The sequence below is a fragment of the Tasmannia lanceolata genome, unplaced genomic scaffold (genome assembly GCF_043159265.1).
Source record: "Tasmannia lanceolata isolate RefF3 unplaced genomic scaffold, GAP_Taslan_0.1 ptg000044l, whole genome shotgun sequence".
Lineage (NCBI taxonomy): Eukaryota > Viridiplantae > Streptophyta > Magnoliopsida > Canellales > Winteraceae > Tasmannia > Tasmannia lanceolata.
Genome location: NW_027518721.1, coordinates 18,459,980 through 18,487,589, shown reverse-complemented (window position 1 = coordinate 18,487,589; position 27,610 = coordinate 18,459,980). Strand labels below are relative to the sequence as shown.

The 27,610-nt window shown below is 45.2% G+C and overlaps 4 protein-coding genes across 4 annotated transcripts; all 4 read right to left on the bottom strand.

The window, feature by feature from the left end:
• Nucleotides 1-8,179: 8,179 nt before the first annotated feature.
• LOC143863377 (uncharacterized) lies at nucleotides 8,180-8,581 on the bottom strand. The gene has a single exon (XM_077374054.1). It carries the CDS (start codon nucleotides 8,579-8,581, stop codon nucleotides 8,180-8,182), a length of 402 nt encoding a protein of 133 aa, XP_077230169.1.
• Nucleotides 8,582-8,684: 103 nt separating this feature from the next.
• Nucleotides 8,685-14,981, bottom strand: LOC143863374 (uncharacterized). The gene is made up of 7 exons (XM_077374052.1): nucleotides 13,802-14,981; nucleotides 12,815-13,713; nucleotides 11,663-12,727; nucleotides 10,857-10,960; nucleotides 9,871-10,763; nucleotides 8,810-9,783; nucleotides 8,685-8,696 (listed from the first exon to the last, which is right to left on the bottom strand). Exons 1-7 carry the CDS (start codon nucleotides 14,979-14,981, stop codon nucleotides 8,685-8,687), a joined length of 5,127 nt encoding a protein of 1,708 aa, XP_077230167.1.
• A 5,261-nt stretch (nucleotides 14,982-20,242) lies between these two features.
• LOC143863373 (uncharacterized) lies at nucleotides 20,243-21,073 on the bottom strand. Its single transcript, XM_077374051.1, has one exon. It carries the CDS (start codon nucleotides 21,071-21,073, stop codon nucleotides 20,243-20,245), a length of 831 nt encoding a protein of 276 aa, XP_077230166.1.
• Nucleotides 21,074-21,133: 60 nt separating this feature from the next.
• On the bottom strand, nucleotides 21,134-21,799 carry LOC143863372 (uncharacterized). The gene has a single exon (XM_077374050.1). The coding sequence runs from the start codon at nucleotides 21,797-21,799 to the stop codon at nucleotides 21,134-21,136; it is 666 nt and encodes a 221-aa protein (XP_077230165.1).
• Between the last annotated feature and the right edge of the window lie 5,811 nt (nucleotides 21,800-27,610).

The window sequence follows — 27,610 nt, the reverse complement described above, 5'->3', positions numbered from 1 at the left end:
AACTTACCCTTTCATGCAAGTTATCCATACTCCAACTTCGGGGGATCGGAGTACCGTCGAGGTGTTCCAACTAGTAAACTCCAGGTCGGAGTGCACGGGTAACTCGGTAGGGACCTTCCCACTTTGGGGCAAGCTTTCCTGAGTTTCGAGGGTCTGAGACCTCTGATTGTCGTAACACCAAGTCCCCTGGTCGTACTGAGCGACCTTTTGTTAGTAGGATGCGACTCCAAGCCTAGCTTGTTCCATTTTCTCTAAGATCAAATCGAGGCTATTCTTGAGGAGTTCAGAGTTTTCCCGCTTGTCGAAATTTTCTACGTGAAAGGACGGAAGTCCAATTTCCACATGAATGACCGCCTCTACTCCAAATGTCAAACTGAACGGAGATTCCCCAGTCGTAGTTCGAGGTGTTGTTCGGTAGGCCCAGAGGACATTTGGGAGCGCATCCACCCAGGATATTCCGGCTTCCTCCAACCGCTTTTTGAGACTTTGGAGCAATATCCTGTTTGTTACTTCGACCTATCCGTTGGCCTGGGGGTGTGCTACCGATGCGAATCTATTTTCGATACTGAGCTTGTCACATAATTTATTGAATTCTGCGCTCGTAAATTGATACCCGTTGTCCGTTATAAGGACCTTTGGAATGCCAAAACTGCAGACTACATCTTGGTAGAAAAACTTCTCAGTCGCTTTTGAGTTCGGCTTTACCATGGCTTTGACTTCGACCCATTTGGTAAAGTAGTCAATGGCTACATACAACATGGTGTGCCCTCCTGGAGCCTTTGGGAACGGACCGACCAGGTCCATCCCCCCACATGGCGAAAGGCATAGGGCTAGATATGGAGGTGTACGGGGCGTGGCTGGTTGTCGGGGTACGGCAGCTAGGGGTGCAACTAGGGCGGGCTCAACCCGAACCCGGCGGGTTCAACCCGGAAAGACTAAGGTTGGGTTGAGTTCAAGTCGGGTTCGGGTTGGGTTTTCACAACCCGGGTTGAGTTCGGATTGGGTTGAAGGCTTGGGAAACCCGACCCAAGTTCAACCTGAAATTTTTAATAATTTTTTTAATTTTTAAGCTTAAAATCTCGGGTTGGGTCGAGTTGAACTCGGGTTGGGTCAGGTTCGGGTTGGTCGGGTCAGGTTGGATTGAACCTCATCGGGTTGGAACTCTGGTCGGGTTTGGGTTGGCCTCAACCTCAACCCGACCCGCTTGAGTTGCACCCCTAACGACAGCAAACTTCTGGCACAGGCTGCACCTCTTGACAAATTCTTGGGCATCTCGTAGGATAGTTGGCCAAAACTACCCATGCCTTACAATTTTTTGCGCTAGCATTCTTCCCCCTCCATGATCACTGCAGATTCCCTCATGCACTTCCCACAGAGCGTGCTCTGACTCAAAGGGTACTAGGCATTGGAGGTACGACCAGGTATATGAGCGTTTATAAAACTTAGCTCCGTGAAGCACGGAATGAGCTGCCCTTGAAATCAATCTTCGTGCTGCCAACTTGTTCTTGGGCAGTATCTCGTCTCGCAGGTACTGCACGATGGGGTCCATCCAATTTGGTCTTGCTGGGATTTCCATGACTTATTTTTCCTCGATACTGGGTTGAAGTAGAATTTTTGTGTAGACAGAGCCGAAGTTGAACGTTTCCTCTGCGGCCATCTTAGAGAGAGCATCCACCCGGGTGTTTAATCCCCTTGGGATCTACAGAATCTTGACTTCTTTTAACCCTGTCAACTTCTCCTTTACTTTCTCCAGATATCTTATCATTGGTTCTTTGGTAATGTAAACTCCGTTCACCTGTCCGACCACTAATTGCTAGTCGTTGTAGACTTTCAGCCTGTTTACACTCAACTCCATGGCCAACCTTAACCCTACCAACAGGGCCTCGTATTCGGCTTCATTGTTGGAGGCTTTGAAGTCCAATCGCAAGGCGTACTTTGCTAGAAACTAGTCCGGTCCCATGAGCACTACGCCCGCACCGCACCCTCCTTTGCTTGCCGAACCGTTTACATGTAATACCCAGGAGGGCGTATCCGTTTCCGCTCGCTTTTCAGGCTCCGAAGGTGGGGTTGGACTCGGTATGTCCTCTATCAGCAGCTAAAGGACCCATAGAGGCCATGGCCTCTTCCTCTGTTGGGGGGTCTGGTGTAGGTGCGGTGAGCTCAACGATGAAGTTTGCGAGGACCTGTGATTTGATAGCTGGTCTCGGTCGGACTTGAATGTCAAACTCTCCTAACTCGATCGCCCAGCTTACCAATCGTCTCGAGGTCTCTGGCTTTTGCAGAATTTTTCGCAGGAGCTGATCCGTCAGGAGCACAATGGTGTGAGCTTGAAAGTATGGACGAAGTTTTCGGGCAGCGGTGACAATAGCGAAAGCAAAATTCTCGATATTCTGGTACCGGACCACCGCACCGTGGAGGATCCGACTCACATCATACACCGGGCGCTCCTGCTTCCCTTTTTGCCGGACCAAAACAGCGCTTACCACAGTTGAGCTTACCGACAGGTAAAGAAATAATTCCTCTCCCGATTCAGATTTGGTGGGTACCGGTGTGCCTGCAGGTATTGCTTCAGAGAGTCGAACGCTTCCTGGCAAGTGGGGGTCCATTCAAATTCCTGTATGTTTTTTAAGAGTTTGAAAAGGAGTTGGCACTTCTCGGCTGACTTAGACATGAAACGGTTGAGGGCAGCAACCCGTTCCATCAGTCGTTGGACTTCCACAACATTCGTGGGTGGTTCCATGTTCAAGATAGCCTGAATTTTTTTCGGGTTGGCTTCGATGCCCCTCTGGCTTAGCATAAAGCCTAAAATTTTTCCCGACGTTACGCCAAAGGCACACTTGGCCGGGTTAAGCTTCATTCGTGATTGTCGCAAGACATCGAAGGTTTCATCGAGATCGGCGATGTGTTGTCGGGCCTCCAAACTCTTTACCAACATGTCATCTACGTAGACTTCCACATTTCTCCCTATTTGCTTCTAAAATAGTTTGTTGACGAGCCTCTAGTAAGTGGCACCAGCGTTCTTTAGACCGAACGACATTACCGTGTAACAGTATAGGCCTTGGTCGGTAATTGTGGACCCTAGATCCCGAGGACGAATGTGGGCGTGGGACACGAGGTCCCGCGTCCGGTCCTCTAAGATCTCCACAATGTGAAGGAGAGCTCTACCAAGGAACTCTCGAAATGGTGCCACTCACAGCATAGGTGGCGATATAAGTGAGATACCTCTCGATTCCAGGACTAGCCCGGAACCCAGATGTACCTGTAACAAAGAAGAGTCGCCATCCAAGGAAGTAGGCCCTGGATCCCATGAAATGCTCTGTTGCAACGGATAACCAGAGATACAAAAGTCCGTGCCTGATGACGAATGGGGAAGGTGTTACGCGCCCCCAATTTGCCCAAGTGCAAGCACCTGGTCTCTTATGCCATTTTTAATTAATTTTGAAGAGTTTTGGGCTAAAATCATGTGAAATGGGAACGAGTATCCCCGAAGAAACGTCTATCTAAGCATGCATGACCCGGGGATGGGCAAAAGAAAATAAACATCCAAATCCTAACTCACCGCATCTACTCCTAACCCATCACATCTAGGAAAGCAATAACATCCGCATGCACAGCTACAGCTAAGAAAGTAATGGCAGATATGATAAGCAGAAAAGCAGTAAATATCTACAGCTAAGCATGTGAGACTAAACGCACAAAGAATAAGCAAGCTGAAAGTAAACACACAAGGAACCAAAGACAAACACACAATAAGCTAAAAGATGCGAGGCAAAGAAAGGATCAGAAAATAGACGGTGTGCGCAAACCCAAAATGCCAGGGAAAAGAAAGTGGGACATACGATAGACTCAGGGAGTGATTCTAAAGGAATCGAGCTCAGTGATCCTGATCCGCTAAAGATCGGACAAGTCTCGCGATCGTCATAGCCTATCGTTGGGCTCAGCGAGGACAATCCCTGTGAAGGGGCCACGCTACGTCATCGCCCATCCCAAAACCCGATAGAACGTCGGAAAACCGATAAAACCGGGAAACCACGATCAAAATCGGAAATGAAATGAAAAGAAGGCTCCGAGTGACCTGGCAATCACCATCCTTGCCCATTTTAATTTTTTTTTGTTGTGAAAGGTTTGAAATATTTTTTGGATGCTTGAATGATTTTTTGTTTTTGAAGGGTTTAAATGATTTTATTGAAAAGTTTGACTGAACTTGGGATGAAGATCCCAAGCTGCCTACGTACCCTGTAGAAAGGGATCAAGCCAACGTAGTTCGAATCAGCTTTTCGAAAAACGCTTTTGTTGTTTTTGAATTTTTGTTATTTGATTTTTATGTATTTTTATCCCTTTTGATCGAAAGGGGGTTTTGGCTCAAGAGGTTGCCGTCCGTCATCGCCTAAACCCGACAAGGGTTCCCAAAATCGATAGGATCCCGAAACGCAAAGAATCCCGAGGAACTTGAAAAGAATGACCCGAAAAAGAAGGAATCTCTAAATTAGAATGGCAAACATGATCCGCATTTGAACCATATGCTAAATTGAAGGGTAGAACCTTACCTGAGTAGATGTCCAGAGTGGGTGGACAGTGGGTGAACTTTGGCCTTCGTTTCCCTTTATCAAAGCTCCTTAGAAAATATCTTTTCTATTCATCTATCCAAGCGATGAAGGATTTAAATACATGAGCAGTGGATATGATGGTCACAGTGACTATAGGTGAGGAAAGAGGGGGGGAGGTAGTGGAGAATAGGATTTGGGTTAAATTCGATAGGAAGTTGCAGATGGGGTGGTCGGAGGTGGCTGATGGTAATAATTTGAAGAGGAGGTGGTTTGACAGCAAGGGAGGGTGATGGAATTGATGAGCCTGGTGGCTGTAGTGGGCCTTCTTGGTGGCTGCTAATGGGTTAGTGGTCGGAGAAGGTTGTGGGTTTTCAATAGATAAAAAAAAACGAAATGGGTTTAAGAATGATGGTTGAGATTGGGAGGTGGCTGTTGGAGGAGATCGTGGGTTTTGGTTTTGGAAGTCGAAGGTGGAGCGGGATCGGAAGAAAGGGGTGGCCGGGATGGTGGACGGAGGTAGAAGAAAATGGTCGGAGGTCGGATCGAAGGTAGGGTGGTCGAAACCGGCCGGATTTGTAGAGATGATGGTGGTGGTCAGTGATGGCTGACCTCCAAACCCACAAATCTCCTCTCTCTCTCTCTCTCTCTCTCTCTCTCTGTTTTTCCCCTTTTTTTTGAATGGGGGTAATGGTGGTGGAAGGAGGAGAAGAGATGGTTTTTCGAAGTGGGTTTCGGTTTTTGGAGGTGGGGAAAATGGTTTTCGGCTTTGGGGGTTGAGGAAAGTGTAGGTGGAAGACGGTGGGGGATTTTCGAAGGGTTGGGTGGTGGTGGAGCTGGAGGTGGAGGATGGTGGAGGTGGGTGGAGGATGGTGGATGGGTTTCGGATTTTTTGGGGTGTAAAAAAGGGGGGTCGGTTTTGGGTTTGGAGGAAGGTGGAGGTGGAGATGGAGGAGGGTTTTCGAAGGGTGGTGTTGGGGTGGAGATGGAGGTAGAGGACGGTGGTGGTGGTGCCGTATTTTCGAAATGCAGAAATGGGTTTCGGTGTTTTGTGGTTGGGGAAAATGGGTTTGGGCTTCGGTGGTTGGGGGAGGTGAAGGTGGAGGATGGTGGAGGATTTTCGAAGGGTGGTGTTGGGGTGGAGATGGAGGTAGAGGACGGTGGTGGTGGTGCCGGATTCCGGTAAGGCCACCGGAATCAATGGAGGTTGGGGTGAGTTTGAAATGGGTTTAAATGTTGAACTTTGGGGAGGTAGGGGGTGGCTGTGGTAAGAGGGTTTGGTGGTGGTGGATTTGAGGATGGTGGTGGATTGGGATGATGGCCTCTTCCCTCTTCCTGCTTCTTCCCTCTTTTTTTTTAGAAAAACCCCTCCTCTGCTGTTGTTCTCCTCTTCAAAAATGGGGCTCCCCCTTCTACCTACGAGACTCATTTTCTTTTTATAGCTAGGGTTGAAACCCTCTTTTAATCTCAGCCATCCATTCCCTTTTTGATGAATTGGATCATCCCCAACCTTGATTCCTTATCCCTCTTGCCCTAATTCTATCCTAGAAACCCTAAAATCTAGAGTGCCTAGCTGATCCAAGCCCCACACCTCATCTTTTTAATCTAATGGCCTATGTTTGTGGCTTGCAGAGGAAGCAATGGAGATTTCCAATAATGCCCTCGTGCAAATGGGAAGTGAAATATTATGCCCCCCCCTTCTCTCTCATGGGCAGCCCCCCCATCTAGTGTATTTTATTTCTTTCTTTTGCACTTGAGTGGGCTGCCCCAAGTAAAAAAAAAGAAAAAAAAAGACAAATATATCATTCTCTTTTTAATACAAGGGCTTGGTATTGTCACACCTTCCTTGTTTAAATCAACCCCCTTCCATTTGCAAATGAAACAACCTCACCCTCGCTTTGATAATCACACAAACTCACCTTGTCCCTTGACAGATTTTAATTCGAAAAATGTACCCATTTAATCACGGTCTAAACACTAAGAGACAAGGTAAGTCAGTAAAATATCAAGGAGAGGTCGAGTTAGCATCATCCACACTTGAGAAATTCGCATAGAGAGGTGCCAATACCAAAACTCAGGGGTATTTTGTAACTCTTTCAATTTTTTGCAAAAATGAGATAGAGGATCAAGGCAATTGAACGAACGGTGCCAATGGGGTTCAGAGATCACCCAGGCTTTCAAACGATTTCCAAAATATATGGAAATGGGCATTTTTAGGGTTTTCGGGTTTGATTTTTCGAAAAATTTTGAGATTCGGTTCCGGGATCTCGACTCAACTCCGGGATTGGGATTTTATTCGATTTCGAGAATTTATTCAATTTTGGGGAAAATGGTCTGGTCAAAATGGGGTGTCTACAGATGCCCCTCTTTGGCAGAGGGCGCTTGTCGCACGAATGCCAAAGCTGAAGAGACAACACATTTTGATCGGCCCAAAATTTCAAATGAAAAGATACAAAAGGGATTAGATTTTTTTATTGAATGGCAATTTGGACTTTGAACAATCAGGCGGAACCCACTCGCACTGAAAATGAGGCTGGAATAATCAGGCGGACCCTTCACGCCCTGAAAATAGAATTTTTAGTTAGGCGGGACTTTTGCGCACTAACGGGAGATTTGGTTAGGTGGAACCTTCACACGCTAACCACAGGGAAGATTTGTTATGCGGAACCCTCACGCAGTAACAAGCAAGAAAAATTTGTTATGTGGACCTTCACACAGTAACAAAAGGGGGAATTTTAATTAGGTGGAACCCTCATCGACAAGTGACAAGTAAAAGACATTGACAAGCACAAGACTTGGATTTCAAGAAAGACTCAACTTGCTTCTTGACCTGACAAATATTTTAAATGGTGAAGGTCAACCACTCTTAGAGTGAATCGAATACTATGCTTAAAAGTGATTCATTCCCTGTTTGGTATTACTGTCATGGGCATTAAACCCCTTTGATTGCTTAGTCTTAAATGCCCCTAATTTAGAGGAATATCAAAGTAAGTCATGCTGGCACTATTCAGACTTTGATGATGCCATTATTGGGTTACCAGTCTTGTCTGCCTCCAATTGTTCAGCTCCTTGAGAAGTCACTGCCACTGACCAGATTGCCATTTTCAAGTTTTCAATCTGGCGGACCGCTTGCCTTAATTTTTGCCTGAATTGCTCTTGCGAGTTTTCAATCCAGCAGGCTCACACCTTGATTTTTGCCTAAGCCGCCCTTTCAGGTTTTCAACTTAGCAGGTGAATGACCCTAACTTTTGCTTAGATCGCCCTTGCGGGTTTTCAATCTAACGGGCCTTCAGACTCCATTTTTTTTCTTTTACTTTTTTTTTTAGCTACAAACCTTTGCCTATTGCACCGGAAGGACCTTTTAGGTAGGTTAGGGTTTGAAGGGACGGAATTTTGATAAGTTCTCCAAGGTTTCGACCGAATCCGGACTAGCCAGACTGCCTACGTACCCCCAAAGGATGAGGATCAGGTCGCGCGTAGTTCAAGGCACAAATGCCCCTAGTTTATGGGTTATGAAAATAGAATGTTTTGATTTTGTGTAAGCTCAAAAGGGTTTTGCAAAGGATTCTTTTGATATGTTAAGTAAGGATTTTTAGTTTGAAGCTCTGGTCGGCCAAGGAAGGCCTTCTGGTGCTTTAAGCATAGTATTTCTTGAGTTGGTCAAGGTTTGTTGGCTCTGTTAGTTTTTCTCCATTTTCATCGAGGAGTCTGACGGCTTTTCTAGGCAGGACTTCGTCAACAATGTATGGACCTGACCATTTTGGCTTGAATTTACCTCTGGGATCATATACCGGTGCCCGGAACGATTTCAGAACAAGATCTCCTTTCTTGAGGTCTCGAACTCGAACTTTCTTGTTGAAGGCTCTCTCGACACGGCGCTGATACCCCTGAACATGGTACAATGCTTTCAACCTCTTTTCGTCAATCATTTGTAACTCCTGATATCTGGCTTGAGCCCAAACAGATTCTGGCAATCCAGCTTCCATCATCACTCTCAGTGAGGGAATTCGCAGTTCAACAGGCAAGACAGCTTCCATTCCGTACACCAGAGAATACGGAGTTGCACCTGTAGAGGATCTGATTCACGTTCTATAGGCCCACAAAGCATACGGGAGCTTGTTCGACCAATCTTTGTAAGTCTCAGTCATCTTGCTGATGATCACTTTGATGTTTTTGTTAGCAGCCTCAACAGCTCCGTTTGTTTGAGGTCTATAAGGCGACGATTTATGATGTTTAATCTTAAACTCCTCACACAAGCGCGCTACCTCCTTCTTGAAATGGGACCCATTGTCTGAAATTAGTTCATGTGGCACTCCATATCTGCAAATAATATTTGCTTTGATGAACTTTGCAACAGAAGCCGAGGTCAATGATGCATACGAAGCAGCTTCTATCCACTTTATGAAGTAATCAATGGCAACCAAGATATACTCATGCCCACTAGAAGACTTCGGACTTATCTTCCCGATGATATCTATTCCCCATACTGAGAACGACCACGGTGAAGTGAGAGAATGCAACTGAGAAGGCGGCACATGGATGAGATTGGCGTAGACCTGACATTTGTGACATTTCTTCACATAGGCGTAGCAATCTGCTTCCATTGTCGGCCAGTAATAACCAAGTCTGAGAATCTTCCTTGACAGCATCTTTCCGTTCATGTGAGGTCCACAGACTCCTTCGTGTGTCTGCTCTATGAGTTCAGCGGCTTGATCCTCATCTATACACAAAAGTTGGATTCCATCGAACGACCTTCTGTACAATTCTTCACCGCAGATGACAAAGCTAGAGGCCAATTTCTGGAGAGACCTTCGCTCTTTTCCTGAAGCTTCCGACGGATGTCTTTTGCCTGAGATGAAGTTTTTGATATCCGTGTACCAAGGCTTGCCATCTGAACACCTCGCTGCTATTTCAATAGCGTTAACATGTGACAGGGCCCATTGAAGCCGTACTTCTAATGGTTGAACCTCCATTGCTGTAGAAATATCGAGCATTGAAGCCAGAGTAGCTAATGCATCCGCAAAATGATTCTTTGTTCTGGACAAATGAGTGAATGAGATATTTCCGAATTTTCTGACCAGAGACTCTAGGTACGTATTATACGGGATTAACTTATCATCTCTTGTTTTCCAGTTTCCGTTGGTTTGACAGATAATCAGAATTGAGTCCCCGAATACATCTAGGTTCTGAATGTGCAAGGCCATGGCTGCTTCCAGACCTGCAATACATGCCTCGTATTCTGCCATATTGTTTGTGCACTTGAACTGAAGCTTGATGGATATAGGGATATACTCTTTTCTTGGTGATACCAACACCGCCCCTATACCTTGGCCTCGATTGTTGACTGCTCCATCGAAGTACATCAACCACTTTGTGTCTGGAACTTCATCTTCCACAGTCATTATCTCCTCATCTGGAAACTCTGCTTTCAAAAATTCATTATTTTCTGCTGGTGAATCGGCTAACTGTTCAGCTATCACGCGCCCTTTAATTGACTTCTGTGTGACATAAGTGATATCGAACTCAGACAATAACAACAACCACCTGGCAGTTCTTCCGGTGAGGGCTGGCTTCTCGAACAAGTATTTCAATGGGTCCATCCGTGAGAGTAGAAGAACCCTATTCGATAACAAATAATGCCTCAGCTTCTGAGTAGCCCAAACCAGTGCTAGACAAGTCTTCTCAAGAATAGTGTACTTTTGCTCGTACTCCAACATTTTCTTGCTGACATAGTAAATGGCTCTTTCTCGCTTCGACTCTGGGTCTTGCTGCGCTAACATACACCCCATCGCTGTGTCAGTAACAGACAAGTACAGCAACATCGGTTGTCCTGGTATGATTGGTGACAAAACTGGTGGTAAAGCCAAACACTGCTTGATTTTCTCGAAAGCTTCTTGACATTCTTCGTTCCATTTCTTTGGAGCATTCTTCTTGAAGAGCTTGAAAATCGGTTCACAAGTCGTTGTCAACTGTGCAATGAACCTTCTCAAGTACTGGACCTTTCCTAAGAACCCACGGATCTGCTTCTCAGTCTTTGGCGGAGCCATTTCTTGGATAGCTTTGATTTTCTGTGGATCTACTTCAATCCCTCTCTGGCTGACCAAGAATCCCAGCACTTTTCCCGACGTAACCCCAAATACACACTTATTCGGGTTGAGACGGAGCTTGAACTTTTGGATTCGCTGGAAGAACTTTCTCAATGCCCCTGCATGCTCTTCCCTGGTCTTCACTTTAACGATCATGTCATCAACATATACTTCGACCTCTTTGTGTATCATGTCATGCAGTAAAGTGGTAGCAGCTCTCTGATACGTTGCTCCAGCATTTTTGAGTCCAAATGGCATAACTCTGTAACAATATGTCCCCCATTGAGTGATGAAAGCCGTCTTGATCATGTCCTCAGGAGCCATCTTGATCTGGTTGTATCCTGAGAATCCATCCATAAATGAAAGGAGAGCATGGCCCGCTGTGTTGTCCACCAAGATGTCAATGTGTGGCAAAGGAAAATCATCTTTCGGACTTGCTTTGTTCAGATCTCTGAAATCCACACACATTCTGACTTTTCCGTCCTTCTTGGGCACCGGTACTATGTTGGTTAGCCATTCAGGGTATTCAACAACTTGTATGAAGCCAACATCCAATTGTTTCTGAACTTCATCTCTGACTAGCAAGTCCCACTCTGGTTTCATTTTTCGAAGTTTTTGCTTTTTCGGTCTGGCACCCGGGATTAGGGGAAGTCTATGTTGAACAATGTCTTCACTTAATCCCGGCATGTCATCATAGGACCAAGCGAAAACTTCTTTGAATTCCTTTAACAGGGCAATTAATTCCGCACGCTCTTCGGGAGTTAATGTTTTGCCAATTCGAATTTCTCGAATCAGGGTTTCATCACCAATATTGATGGTCTCGATTTCCTCTTCGAATGGTTTTGCTCAACGCTGCTCCTCCTGCCTAATCATGTGTTTGATTTCAGGGGGAGTTTCGTCGGCATCCTCATTAGAGGGGGAGTCTTGATTATTATTATTATCAATTTGATCAGATAAAGAAGCAGAAATTGAAGTAGAGACAGGCGAATAAAAAGAAGAGTCTTTTATTTCATTCAAAGAAATCGAAGTTACATCTGTTGACGCGCCTTCAATGGGCTCAGTATTGAAATCTTTAAAGATCTTTACAGACTCATCAGACTGGACTATCGTATGAACAGACTCGACAGACCCAGTAAACTCAACGGAAGATGCAACGGACTCTGCATCGGACTGAACAACGGCATCAAAAGACTCCTCATCAACGGGCTCGATCACGACTGTACCTGCATCAAAAGAAACATCAGATAAAGCAAACTCTATTTTTGACTCGGAAATGGACATATAGCTAGAGACAACAGACTCTTTGATAGAAACAGGACTGTACTGGATGACGACTCGGGGTATGACCTGGGAACTCCAGTTCGTGAGAGGTCCCTCGGCTGGGGTGATAAGGCTTTCAGGATCAAGGATCAGCGCATCTCCTCCGATCATGGCTACAATCGGTAACTCAACCTGAAACAGGGAATTTAGAAGACACGACTCAAGAATATCAGCCCAATCAACCTCTGGTTCGATCTCATGAATCTGCAAACTCGGGTACTCATCTGGCAGCTCCATATCGAAAAATATCTCAAACCCCGGCAGCTCTTGTCCTGTTAACTCATCAACCCACAGCTCTGCGAACCCACAGAATGCGAAGTCATCTCCCTCTCTGCGGTATTTACCATTTCTGATCAGACTGAATGATTTCATCGGCAGCTCTAGACCCCGGCGACGGAGCTCGGACCATTTCCGCATGTAATTTCTCATTTCTCTAATCTCATCACGAGAATGTTCATATCCGAGTCCGAACAACCCTTCATTCTTTCTCATTACAGGCCATTCGACTATCCCCTGATGATTGCGACCCAGACCTGCACCGGGAAGGTACCCCTGTTTACGCATCATCTTTACAACCCGGGGATTAGTGCTGGTGAGGAACAAAATCTCTTCATTCTTTGCTTTCTCAAATGATATGGCTGTGACTTCTACAGAGAACCCGGTCAGACTAACGTCACCTTTCTTTTCTGAGGTACCCTCCTGCGAAATTTGGCCTACCTCTAAATCAGGATCACCCTTGACTGTTATCACCCTGTTGTTTCTGATGAACTTCAGTTTCTGGTGTAGTGAAGAAGGGATAACTCCAACCTTATGGAGCCAAGGTCGGCCAAGCAAGAGAAGGAAAGACACTTTGATATCGAGCACTTGGAACTCTACTTCAAAGATTTCTCCTCCTATCAGAATTTTTGTTGCTAGCGTTCTAATAACATCGCGTCTGGTACCGTCATACGCCAAAATTCCTTGCTCAGAAGGGATAAAGTCATTCGGCCCAAATTCCAGGACAGTAGCAGTGGCTAACGGACATACGTTCAGTGTGGACCCGTTGTCAACTAATACATCTGGGACCTTCTTCCCGTTACAGACAACAGTGATCTTCAGCGGACGCGTATGATTGTGACCCTCAGGTGTCAGATCTTCATCAGTGAAAGAAAGAGTCTTGGACACCCTAGCCATTGCTACTAAACCAACCAGCTCATCAGATGTAATATCTACAGAGACCTGTGCAGCATTCAACTCTCTTAGAACAACTTGACGGTGCTTTGGGGAAGCCATAAGCAAACCCCAAATTGAAATATTAGCTTGGGTCTTTTTGAGTTGGCGTAAAAGACTCTCATCCTCTTCTTCGCAACCCAGCTTGCTCTGCTTCTGCGCTTCTGTGGCTCTTACAACTTCAGCTGGGTTCTCAGCTCTTAACTCGGCGGGTTTGAAAATTCGCCCACCTCGAGTAACATGGCGGACTTCGTCACATTGATCGTTCAAGAAATCAAAGTCATCGCCATCAAAGCTCAGAACATACGGAACCACATCTTGAACTTCCTCTTCATCACATTGAAGGATGTAGGGACCAGTAGAAGACTCAGCATAATCATCTTCATCTCCACCAAGCACATAAGGCTTCTCTTCCTCTACTTCTTCAACTTCCTCGCCAAATGCCAAGACAGTCGGTGAATCGAAAGCGATAGCACAAATCAAGGAAGCAGGGTCAAGGATAGGCTCTTCAGTAAAAACCGCCCCAACTGTAGGTGGAGGGCGCGCAACATGAGCTGGTAATGGATTCTGGGTAGTGTTTGGCATATACAGCAATTTTTTTCGCTTCTATCATGTCCTGAATTTTATGCCTCAAGGCCATACAATTATCTGTTAGGTGCCCTGTCCCTTGATGATATGCACAATGCTGATCTTCACGCCAATATATGGGGAGAATAGGTGGGGGAAGTTTCGGTTCTAAGAGAGTGATCTTTTTGTCTCTTAGTAACTTCTTGAGAGCGACAGATAAAGGGTAAGGTAGCGGATCAAAATGCCTTGGCGCTTTCCTCATTGGCTGCTCTGCTTCTGCTACAACTCTTCTCATAGGACAAGCAGCAACCACATTGCTAACTTCGGGCTTTGAAACTACCATTGGCTTCTTTCCATTCCTCGGATCAAAAGATGACTTCGCCAGAGAACCCTTCAGCAACGCATCTTCAGTTATGGTTCCTGTCTTGATCAAGTGATTGAAATCAGAATAATACTGCGTCGCCATGAAGTGGTAATACTGCGGAGACAGGTTCTTGACCACAATTTTGATCTGATCTTCTTCAGAAGGGCGGTTAGTCATCTGGGCCGCTTTTCTCCTCCATCTTCTTACAAAAGACGTAAATGTTTCCTGGGGCCCTTGCTTGATCGCTTTCAGATCCCTCTTCGTAACCTCAATTCCTTCTTCCATCGAAAATTGCTCAACAAACTTGTTAGCAATTTCATCTAAAGTTCCGAGCTCTTTGGGTTTCAGATGAAGGAACCACTTCTTGGCTACTCCTGCTAGAGACATCGGAAACACCTTGGCGATCTGCTCTGGAGACAGCCCATACCCTTCTAGATTTGAAATGAACGACCTCAGATGACTCCACGGGCACCCCGTCCCATCATATTTATCAAAATCTGGCATTCTGAATTTTGGAGGAAGGGTGACACCAGGGAAAAGGGAAAAATCAGACATATTGACCTTCTTTGGTCCCTTAACTTGCATGCTTTCAACTTGCTGGGTCAATTTTTCAACTTTATCGACCAATTCTTTCTCTTTGCTTGGCTTTACTGATTGCGGGAGACAGTTCTCCTCTACATACTGCTCGTCATAGAATTCATCTTCAGGGGAAATGACAGACCGACCAAAGCCTGGAATCACATTGGGAGGATTTTGGACAACAGGTTGTTTCGAGGTAGCGGCTTTCTCGCTCTTCAACTGAGTAACCTCTTCCTTTAAGGTAGATACCTCTCTTGTAAGGTTCCTCATCATGTCTCTCATTTCAGCCAGCATCTCATTTGACTCGGCCATTTGGTTAAGACTAGGGGAGATAAGTGGAAATAAAGCTGGTGGGATAGGCGAAGAAGATCTACGACTTAGCCTCGACGTAGAAGATTGCCGGGACCAAGTAGGCTGTGAAATGGTAACTTTTTTCGAAGCAATGGCTATTGCTTAACTCGGACTCCTGAAATGGGAGTAAGGACACTAATTTAAATCAAGATAATCAGAAAGAATGTTATGCACAAATTGAAACAAAGAATAATACAAACACATCTCTCCTCTGGGTAAGAACCAGCAGTACAACAATTGTAAGAAGGGTCATGACGGCCCATCAGACCTAAACGGATAATCATCACCCTTAGGGTGTTTCAGATAAAAACCGGCAGCATAACGGCCTTACAAAAAGGATCATGGCACGGTAAACTCATGGTTTATCACTAACCCTAAAGAATAGTGGTCATACTCAATATTCTGGGCAAAATCCGGCAGCATAACAACTGTACAAGGAGGGTCTCGGCAACCAAGCATAAAGAATATGCCGATAAGGTCAAGATGAAACAGGGCTCTCAGCAAGAACGCACACTCTGGTAGTGATAATGGCAAAGTAGACTCATAATCGACAAGCAGAGCGATCTGATCAAGATCGATCAAAGGATCAAGCTCAGGAAAGATAGATCATGGCTATAAAGATAATGATGTGAAACCAATGATCTGATCATAATCCAAAAGACGGATGGATAAGAAAAATGGATTAGATTAGGAAAGAAAACATAACTATGAAGCAAGCCCTAAACTAGTAATAAAAATATATATACATATATATATATACATATATACATCCTAACCAGGGGCACCAACCCTAGTCTAATCTAGAGGAGTCAAGGAAGTCTTGACTCAAGACAGACATGTGAGTGTACTAGGACTGCATCTGTAGCCACATAAAGTGAGCTACCCTAGTCTAAAAAATGGGATAAGGTCCCTAACTCTAGGCTCCACATGTGTAAGCAACACATATGTTCGTCCATAAATGCAAACAAAAGGACCATGCAATATATAGAGAGAGTAATGTCGCGAGGTCCACCTGGCCGGGTGCATAGTTACTTGAATGCTGTGACTATCGCCCAGCATACGAACTATGTCCGTTTTACACACAAGGTGTCCAGGTGTTGAGTATACTACTGGTGCAGTGGCGCTAGAAGGCGGGTATAGCCCTCACGGCTCCGACTCATAGTATCTCTCCGAGAGTAACCTGATAGCATATCCACAGCAGAAAAGTAACCACAAAACAGATAATATATGCAATGGATGAAAGTGAGTGTGTGAGCCCTTGTTTTATTTTGTATCTATTTGGTGCCCCTGGCATTCTAACGGAAAAGGTTCCCATTTAAATGATTTTAGTCCAAATTTCTTCAAAATTAGTAAAAATGGCATTTTTACAGAGTTAGGCAATGTTCCAAGAACTCCCCAGCAGAGTCGCCAGCCTGTGGACCCTAGATCCCGAGGACGAATGTGGGCATGGGACACGAGGTCCCGCGTCCGGTCCTCTAAGATCTCCACAATGTGAAGGAGAGCTCTACCAAGGAACTCTCGAAATGGTGCCACTCACAGCATGGGTGGCGATATAAGTGAGATACCTCTCGATTCCAGGACTAGCCCGGAACCCAGATGTACCTATAACAAAGAAGAGTCGCCATCCAGGGAAGTAGGCCCTGGATCCCATGAAATGCTCTGTTGCAATGGATAGCCAGAGATACAAAAGTCTGTGCCTGATGACGAATGGGGAAGGTGTTACGGGCCCCCAATTCGCCCAAGTGCAAGCACCTGGTCTCTTATGCCATTTTTAATTAATTTTGAAGAGTTTTGGGCTAAAATCATGTGAAATGGGAACGAGTATCCCTGAAGAAACGTCTATCTAAGCATGCATGACCCGGGGATGGGCAAAAGAAAATAAACATCCAAATCCTAACTCACCGTATCTACTCCTAACCCATCACATCTAGGAAAGCAATAACATCCGCATGCACAGCTACAGCTAAGCAAGTAATGGCAGATATGATAAGCAGAAAAGCAGTAAATATCTACAGCTAAGCATGTGAGACTAAACGCACAAAGAATAAGCAAGCTGAAAGTAAACACACAAGGAACCAAAGACAAACACACAATAAGCTAAAAGATGCGAGGCAAAGAAAGGATCAGAAAATAGACGGTGTGCGCAAACCCAAAATGCCAGGAAAAAGAAAGTGGGACATACGATAGACTCAGGGAGCGATTCTAAAGGAATCGAGCTCAGTGATCCTGATCCGCTAAAGATCGGACAAGTCTCGCGATCGTCATAGCCTATCGTTGGGCTCAGCGAGGACAATCCCTGTGAAGGGGCCACGCTACGTCATCGCCCATCCCAAAACCCGATAGAACGTCGGAAAACCGATAAAACCGGCAAACCACGATCAAAATCGGAAATGAAATGAAAAGAAGGCTCCGAGTGACCTGGCAATCACCATCCTTTCCCATTTTAATTTTTTTTTTTGTTGTGAAAGGTTTGAAATATTTTTTGGATGCTTGAATGATTTTTTGTTTTTGAAGGGTTTAAATGATTTTATTGAAAAGTTTGACTGAACTTGGGATGAAGATCCCAAGCTGCCTACGTACCCTGTAGAAAGGGATCAAGCCAACGTAGTTCGAATCAGCTTTTCGAAAAACTCTTTTGTTGTTTTTAAATTTTTGTTATTTGATTTTTATGTATTTTTATCCCTTTTGATCGAAAGGGGGTTTTGGCTCAAGAGGTTGCCGTCCGTCATCGCCTAAACCCGACAAGGGTTCCCAAAATCGATAGGATCCCGAAACGCAAAGAATCCCGAGGAACTTGAAAAGAATGACCCGAAAAAGAAGGAATCTCTAAATTAGAATGGCAAACATGATCCGCATTTGAACCATATGCTAAATTGAAGGGTAGAACCTTACCTGAGTAGATGTCCAGAGTGGGTGGACAGTGGGTGGACTTTGGCCTTCGTTTCCCTTTATCAAAGCTCCTTAGAAAATATCTTTTCTATTCATCTATCCAAACGATGAAGGATTTAAATACATGAGCAGTGGATATGATGGTCACAGTGACTATTGGTGAGGAAAGAGGGGGGGAGGTAGTGGAGAATAGGATTTGGGTTAAATTCGATAGGAAGTTGCAGATGGGGTGGTCGGAGGTGGCTGATGGTAATAATTTGAAGAGGAGGTGGTTTGACAGCAAGGGAGGGTGATGGAATTGATGAGCCTGGTGGCTGTAGTGGGCCTTCTTGGTGGCTGCTAATGGGTTAGTGGTCGGAGAAGGTTGTGGGTTTTCAATAGATAAAAAAAACGAAATGGGTTTAAGAATGATGGTTGAGATTGGGAGGTGGCTGTTGGAGGAGATCGTGGGTTTCGGTTTTGGAAGTCGAAGGTGGAGCGGGGTCGGAAGAAAGGGGTGGCCGGGATGGTGGACGGAGGTAGAAGAAAATGGTCGGAGGTCGGATCGAAGGTAGGGTGGTCGAAACCGGCCGGATTTGTAGAGATGATGGTGGTGGTCAGTGATGGCTGACCTCCAAACCCACAAATCTCTCTCTCTCTCTCTCTCTCTCTCTCTCTCTGTTTTTCCCTTTTTTTTTGAATGGGGGTAATGGTGGTGGAGGGAGGAGAAGAGATGGTTTTTCGAAGTGGGTTTCGGTTTTTGGAGGTGGGGAAAATGGTTTTCGGCTTTGGGGGTTGAGGAAAGTGTAGGTGGAAGACGGTGGGGGATTTTCGAAGGGTTGGGTGGTGGTGGAGCTGGAGGTGGAGGATGGTGGAGGTGGGTGGAGGATGGTGGATGGGTTTCAGATTTTTTGGGGTGTAAAAAAGGGGGGTCGGTTTTGGGTTTGGAGGAAGGTGGAGGTGGAGATGGAGGAGGGTTTTCGAAGGGTGGTGTTGGGGTGGAGATGGAGGTAGAGGACGGTGGTGGTGGTGCCGGATTTTCGAAATGCAGAAATGGGTTTCGGTTTTTTGTGGTTGGGGAAAATAGGTTTGGGCTTCGGTGGTTGGGGGAGGTGAAGGTGGAGGATGGTGGAGGATTTTCGAAGGGTGGTGTTGGGGTGGAGATGGAGGTAGAGGACGGTGGTGGTGGTGCCGGATTCCGGTAAGGCCACCGGAATCAATGGAGGTTGGGGTGAGTTTGAAATGGGTTTAAATGTTGAACTTTGGGGAGGTAGGGGGTGGCTGTGGTAAGAGGGTTTGGTGGTGGTGGATTTGAGGATGGTGGTGGATTGGGATGATGGCCTCTTCCCTCCTCCTGCTTCTTCTCTCTTTTTTTTTAGAAAAACCCCTCCTCTGCTGTTGTTCTCCTCTTCAAAAATGGGGCTCCCCCTTCTACCTACGAGACTCATTTTCTTTTTATAGCTAGGGTTGAAACCGTCTTTTAATCTCAGCCATCCATTCCCTTTTTGATGAATTGGATCATCCCCACCCTTGATTCCTTATCCCTCTTGCCCTAATTCTATCCTAGAAACCCTAAAACCTAGAGTGCCTAGCTGATCCAAGCCCTACACCTCATCTTTTTAATCTAATGGCCTATGTTTGTGGCTTGCAGAGGAAGCAATGGAGATTTCCAATAATGCCCTCGTGCAAATGGGAAGTGAAATATTATGCCCCCCCTTCTCTCTCATGGGCAGCCCCCCCATCTAGTGTATTTTATTTCTTTCTTTTGCACTTGAGTGGGCTGCCCCAAGTAAAAAAAAAAAAAAAAAGACAAATATATCATTCTCTTTTTAATACAAGAGCTTGGTATTGTCACACCTTCCTTGTTTAAATCAACCCCCTTCCATTTGCAAATGAAACAACCTCACCCTCGCTTTGATAATCACACAAACTCAGCTTGTCCCTTGACAGATTTTAATTCGAAAAATGTACCCATTTAATCACGGTCTAAACACTAAGAGACAAGGTAAGTCAGTAAAATATCAAGGAGAGGTCGAGTTAGCATCATCCACACTTGAGAAATTCACATAGAGAGGTGCCAATACCAAAACTCAGGGGTATTTTGTAACTCTTTCAAATTTTTGCGAAAATGAGAAAGAGGATCAGGGCAATTGAACGAAGGGTGCCAATGGGGTTCAGAGATCACCCAGGCTTTCAAACGATTTCCAAAATATATGGAAATGGGCATTTTTATGGTTTTCGGGTTTGATTTTTCGAAAAATTTTGAGATTCGGTTCCGAGATCTCGACTCAACTTCGGGATTGGGATTTTATTCGATTTCGAGAATTTATTCAATTTTGGGGAAAATGGTCCGGTCAAAATGGGGTGTCTACAGTAATGAACGCGGTTTTGGGAACGTTCGGCTCATACATTTTCATCTGGTTGTAATTGAAAAATGCATCCAAAAAGATGAGGAGCTCGTGTCCAGAGGTGGCGTCGATTAGTTGATCTATACGGGGCAAGGGGTAGGGATCTTTAGGGCAAGCGCGGTTCAGGTCGGTGAAGTCTATGCAATCCCGCCAACTATCATTGGCCTTTTTAACCATTACGACGTTGGACAGCCACTCGGGGTACCAGATTTCCCTGATGAATCTAGCTTGTAGCAACTTTTCAACCTCGACCTTAATGTGTGCTTGTCGTTCTACAGCGAAATTCCTTTTCTTCTGCTGAACAGGTTTGTGAGTTGGGTTCACACTCAACTTATGAACCGCAACTTCCGGAGATATGCCAGGCATGTCGGAGGTGGACCATGCAAAAACACTCTCGTTAGCTTTTACGAAACTGATTAGTTGGGTTCGTAACATACCTGTTAATAGGGAACCGATCCGGACCTCCTTTCCGGGGTAATCCTCATATATAGGGATTGAATCCAACTCCTTGATGGGTTCGTCCCTGACCGTCTGGGCTCGCTCCCTGGGGTCCTCACTGCCAATCGCAAAATTTTCTTCCAGAGCATTACTTCCTTTCAAGCTGGTGTAATAACATTGCCGCGTCTGCTTTCCGCGTACCTCCCCCACACATTTCAAGGTTGGGAACTTCATCTTGAGGTGGGGGGTGGACACCACTGCTCCCAGATCTCTCATGACCAGTCGCCCAATGATAGCGCTGTATGTGAAAGGTACGTCAACAACTAAGAAAGTTGTCATGATTGTCCTCTAAAGGGGATATGTTCCGGAAGTGAAGAGAAAGTCGATTTTGCCGTTGATCTATACGGATGCCCTAGAGAATCTGTATATGGAATATTTCATGGCCCCCAACCTTCCTTTGCCCAACTTCATCTCCCCAAATGTTCCGAGGTGTAGCACATTTACCGAGCTACCCGTGTCGACCAGAATTTTCCCAACGTCGCAATTGGAGATAATCAACCGGATGACCAGCGCATCGTCGTGAGGGACCTGTAATCCATCATAATCTTTATTGGAGAAGGAGATGACCTCATCTTCTCGAGGTGGGTCTGTCCGAGCCTTTTTCGATGGCATCTCAAGAGAGAGCACTCGCTCCGCATACGCACGCCGTCCGGCGGTGGTTGGTCCTCCAGCCGCTGGTCCCCCGGCGATAATATTAATCTTCCCGGCTATGGTGGGAGGCTGTACGGGATTGGGCGCTTGGTTCGGAAGCTCCTCCTGACGCTTCCTGGGAGATCGATGGTGTCTGGAGTGGCAGTGACGATCTCGAGAGCGGTGTCTACTACTGGATCGATGCCTGCTTCTCGAGCGGGGAGGTGGAGAAGGGTTATGCACTTCCAGTTGGCGATGTGATCGCTCGATTCTTGTAGGGCTTCTGAGGTACTGATTCAGAAGGCCTTTCTCGGCCAGTTTCTCTATTTGTAGTCTAAGGTGATAGCAATGGTCAGTTTCATGACCGTGATCCATTGGAAATAGCAGAATTTTCCGGTAAGACGTTTCTTGGGATCGGTGCTCATTATTTTATTTTATTTTTTTTTTGGGGGGGGGGGGGCGAGGGTCAAAAGGCCTTGATCTCTAATTGCGAAGAGGACGTGAGAAAGAGCGACTTTCAATGGAGTGTTTTCCAACCTTTCGAAAACTGGAATGGTGTTCCTGTTTGCCGGTCTGTCCTCGGTCCGTAACTTTCCTGCCCACATCAAATCTTCTCTTTTCTTTTCATTGGGACCCATCGACTCTGTTCCTGACCACAAGCCTCCTCCGCCCGGATGAACTTGTTGGTTCCGGACTCAAGCTCTTCCAGGTCCCGTGGTGGTTGAAACGTGAGATGTACCTTAAGATTTTGATCAATGGTGGTATGCTTCAAGGCTGCCACCGTTATCTGAATGTCAATGTTGACAAGTTGCAATAGTTCGGGGTTGAACCTAAGCACAAAATCTCTTCCTTGCCGGAGAGCTAAGAGGACGTCCGCTGGATCATGGTGTAGACACCCCATTTTGACCAGACCCTAAAAGCCCCCAAAAATTGAATAAATTCTCAAAACCGAATTTTGAAATTTCAGAAAAATTGAATCCTGAGTGTGAAATAAACCCGAAGAGTTCTCATTGGTGGATAATTTTCGAAATCTCTTGAAGCTTGAATGGTTCCCAAGCGCCAATTGAGACCCTTGTTTAGTCGCCCCAATATCCTTGACCATTGTTATGAGGCTCAAATGGCTTTGATGTTGGTACCCCATTATTCGAGCCTTGAATTGTTGTCTTTGATACCTCGCGCTTAAGTGTGCAATTCAGGTCATCTCAAATTAAAATTCTTATGAGAAAATGAGCTTAATCGGCCCGAACCCGATTCGATTTTATGTTAAAAGCATAGCTTGAATCCCAGAAAATTGACATGAGTGGTACTCGAACCCATGTTTGGGGTGTAGGACGAGCTTAAGTTGAAATATCATAGAAGGGGGGGGGTGGGATATCCATCAGGAGAGTGCCAATACCAATCCTTTGTGTAGCAAAAGAGTGTTTAAATGCTAATCCTTTCCCCTTACCCAAGGTCACCCCTAGCCAGGAGAAAGGATGTCAAAATTCATGTAAAGTGGTTGTCCAAATGAAAGAAGGAATTGAATTTATCATCGCTTTGCTTATGAAGGGCTTATTTCTTACCCGAGACCACCGTATTTAGGATGAAGGAGAGTGAGAAATACACTAGATGAGGTTGTCCAAGGGAAGGAATAGGAGGGGTAAGCATGTCATTTCCTCTTAAAATAGGATTGAATTAGGGCTACAAAAGGGCGAGCCCATTTTCGTTAAAATGAGAGAGAAGGTGAGGGAGCCTCATTTTGGCCAGGGAGAGAACAAGAGAGGGTTTGAGGCCAGCCACCATCACCTATATCTTCTTCTTCTTCTTTTCCACAGACCGATTTCAATTGATCTCAAAACCCCCAAATCTCTGCAACATCTCCCTCACCTCCCTCTCCATCCCGTCCACCATTGAATCCGACCACCCTAACCCCACCAGCCACCTCCACCCATCTAAGCCACCATCGCCACCCTTCTTCCACCTCCATTAAACCCAAACCACCTCCATTTCTCCTTCTTCTACCCCCCGACCACCCATTGGCCGGAATCCGGCAGCACCATTCTGGCCACCTACATCAAAGCCACCCCAACACCATCACCACCCTTCCACCACCAAACCCAAACCCTTCATCTGCAACTCTACCACCATCAAACCCAAAACCCATTTTCTGGGAAAACAGAGAGGGAGAAAACAGAGAGCAGAGAAAAAAAAAAGAAGAGGAAGAAGCTCCGGCCTCCTTCTCCGGCCGTGCCTCCCCCTTTGCCTCCACCAGCCACCATCCACGGCCACCATCCCCATCTCCGGCCACCTCTCTCATCGTCACCTCCAACCTCTGGCCAAGCCATCATCTTCTTCAGCGGATTTCGCCGGAATCCGGCAACACTACTTCAGCCGCCATCAAATCCGGCCACGCATCTACTCTCTTCTCCATCTTCCATCACCGTGCCTCCACCTTGGCTCCACCAGCCACCACAACCTATTCATCTCCACCAAACCCTCTTCAATTTTTACCCCAACTACCATCTCTGCAAACCCCCATCTCCTCCGGCTCCATCTTCCATCGGAGCTCCGGCCAAACCCAATATCACCTTCATCTCATTCTCTCCCATTTCCACCCATTTCATTAACCCCATCATTTCCGACCGTTCATCTCCACCACTGGTCACCACCCTCTTCTCAAACCACCTCCTCAAACCCAAACCCATTTTCCAATCCAAACCCCATTCCCATTTCCCTAAACCCATTCCATTTTCATCATTTTCCAACCTAGGTTCGGCCATCTGCCCCATTCAATCTGGTCATTAGCACCATCGCCTCTACCATCTAGCTTAAAAGCCCATTTGCTTCCCCATTTCACCATCTCTAGAACAGCCCATATCAATCACAGCTCACCTCTATCTCCGTTAATTCCGGTGACCTTGCCGGAACTTGGCCGTCATCTTCACAGCCCATCATCGTATATAATCGTATTGTTCGCCGCAACTCCGATCATCATCCCCACGTCATCCAATCTCCACCCATGTCATAAAAGAGACAAAGCTAAGAAGAAGGTAATTTCGCTTCTCTTCTCATGCTTAATCTTTTTTTGATTGCTCTCTATTTGCTTGCTGTGCGAGGATGATTGATCGCATTTTTTTTTATATATATGCAAATGGGTTTCACAAGAGCTTTGATGAGGCAGTTTAAATCTCATTTGGTTTTGGGTTTCGTCATTTCTAAATGATAGAAAAATCAGATGAGATCATGAGTAAATTCCCAACTCAATTTCAGTTTCTTTGTAGCTTTGGTTTGTATGACTGAGTACCATGTTTGCCTAGTTTCAAAAAAATAAAAATAAATATATGTACGGGTGAAGGCAATCTAGTCTTACTTAGAAATTATCCCATTATTTTCAATCTCAATATGATGAAGGTTTCAATTCTTTCTATAGTTGGTCATTGAGTTTTTCTAAGACTTTGAAGTGATACATGAACTTATTCTTGGCTCTAAGATTCTGTCTATGTGAAAGCTTGGCCTAGTTTGATCCTGAGGGACTTGTGAGCTATGTTGTGTGTTCAATGTTTGAACAAATATGAAGGATATTTGAATGGATTCTTTGCATAAGAGTTTCTTTTCAAAGTTTTGTTCGCATTCTACATTAAGAAATTCCAAACAGAGTTATCTTCTTTATGAATTTTGCAAGCTTTAAGGCCATGTAGCTAATCATAGTTTATGGTGGGAGCAACCTGAGATTTATGATAGCTTTTTGAAAAGAGCATTACATCCATTATTAGAAAGTAGACGTTCAGGCAGCTTTGCTTATTTTGCGCATGAGGATAATCTTTCTTCTGAAATCCCATTTTACTTGAAATATGAGTGTAAGATTTGGATTTTACTTTGGCTGTATTCTGTTTTGAATGATTTGGATGTGTATGTTTTGACTATATAGACACAAGGTTTATTATATCGCAGTGATATCTTTATCATTAGCTTTGGTTCAGGTTGAGTGTTTCGGATACAAGCCTTATTGTTTAGAGCCTCCCCCTTTGAGAGTCTGTATTAGTCTGACAGAGAGTCTACCCATAGGAGGCATGCCTGGCCTCATTTACAGAGAGTTTACCCATAGGAGGCACGCCTGGCCTCATTCATAGAGAGTTTACCTATAGGAGACTTGCCCAATCTCATCAGAGCCCTTGTTTATGTCATTTGTGTCTCAGAGACGAGCCTTGTCTCATACAGAGAGTTTCCCCTTTAGGAGGCTTACCTAGCCTCATGTTAGAGTGGCCTCCTCTTTTAGAGAGCGAGTCTTTGGCTTGATAGTGTCATTAGAGAGTCTCTGACTCATTTTGTACTCCCTCCCTAGTGTTATTAGTTAGGAGTTTTTCCATTAGAGACTAACTCAGTCGTATAGAGCCTTCCCTGCTTGGGATCTTAGATTGTTTTCTCTGTTCTTGGGGCACTAACTTTCTTGTTGTGGTTTGTCTCTTTGAGACGCCGGTTGCTTGTTCGGGGTTTCTCCTTTAGCTTTAGGGCTTTGCCCTAATTTGTGGTTGTACTTGCGTGTTCCCTTTAAGAGTGAAGGCATTTAAAGGTCTGAAATATTGGAAAAGCTTTAAAATCCAAAAACATTAGAAATTTGAAACTCAAAAACATTTGAAAACTTTAAAAATATCAAAAACATTTAAAAAAATACATTAAAAACCCTTAAATCATTTGGAGTGTTAGGTTCTAGTTACGAGAGTTCGTTTCGAACTACGTTGGCTTGATCCTCTTCCACGAGGTACGTAGTGCAGCTTGAGATTCACATCCCAAGTCCAGCCAAACTTTGTAAATAAATGTTTTAACCCTTTTTCTTCAAAACCTTGTTTTCAACAAGATCTTCCTCTAGAGTTAGGAGTTTGTCCTAGATAGAGAGTTTTAGAGTTAGGAGTTTGTCTTTTGTTGTGTGTTTGTGTTAGAGTTAGGAGTTTGTCCTAGCTAGGAGCGCCTCCGTCTGGTCAGTTGGCGATTTACATCGCCGACTGATGACTAGGTCTAAGATGCGTTAGTCCACCCTTTGTTTTCCTTAGGAAGCACAGCCTAGTTACACATAGGTTGTAGGAACCACCTGCATTAGCTTAGGGCTAACCTCCATTTAGTTAGGGCATATAGGGTGTCCTAAAATCTACAATTCACTGGAATTAAATAATCGTTCAAGAAGCTTTAATAATTAGTCCGGTCTTTTAGATCGAGTCTAAGATAGATGTCTAGGTGTCTTAGGCATCCAAGCTTAGAATAGACGCGAAGAACTACGTTGCCTTGATTCTCGTGGAGGCGGGGATACGTAGGCTTCTTTGGATGAATATCAGACCATCCGAGGACTCGGGCTAAATCATTTAGAGTCTTAGGATTCGTTGTGTTGTTATATTGTATATTTTGTTGTGTTTTCTTACTTTCTTGTGCAGACCTATACCTTTAGCTGTAGCATGCATGTGTTCGTCCACCAGAACTTAGACACATGTTAGGCATGTCACTCATAACCTAGTTGTCATTAGGTGACACATATTTAATCTTACTTTATGTGTGTTTATTATTTCATCCCCGAGTCATGCATGATTAGGTAGACGTTCACTCGGGGATATTTGTCCCCATTTCACATGATTTTTACCCAAACTTCTTCGAAGTTAATGAAAAATGGCATAAGAGACCAAGTGTTCGCACTCGGGCGAATTGGGGGCGCTCTTCGGACCTTCTCCATTCGTCATCAGGCACGGATCTTTTGTATCTCTGGTTATCCATTGCAAACAGAGCATTTGTTTTGGTTCCATGGCGCATCCATGGATGGCGACTCTGAGTTATTTTCAGATATATCTTGGTTTCGAGCTCTGGCTCCGGATCAGGATGTATCTCATTCTTTTCATATATCGCCGCCCATGCTATGCTGTGAGGGTGGCAACAGTTTCGAGAGTTCCTTGGCAGAGCTCTCATTCACTTTGTGGATGATCCAGAGGGTGTTAGGGAGGGACTCGTTCCCTCACCGTCCTCAGATCGGGTTCCACACATGGCGAAGGCGATTATTAGCAAACCGTGTTGTGAATTTTCTCCCAAACTCATGAAAGGACCCAATGGAGTCGGGCTTCAGACGCAGGTACCAATCACTAGCAGTTTTTCTTAACATGGAGGCAAAGGCCTTGCACATGAACCCGTCCGATGCGCCGCGAAGTGTCACTACGTTTCTAAAAGTCTGCA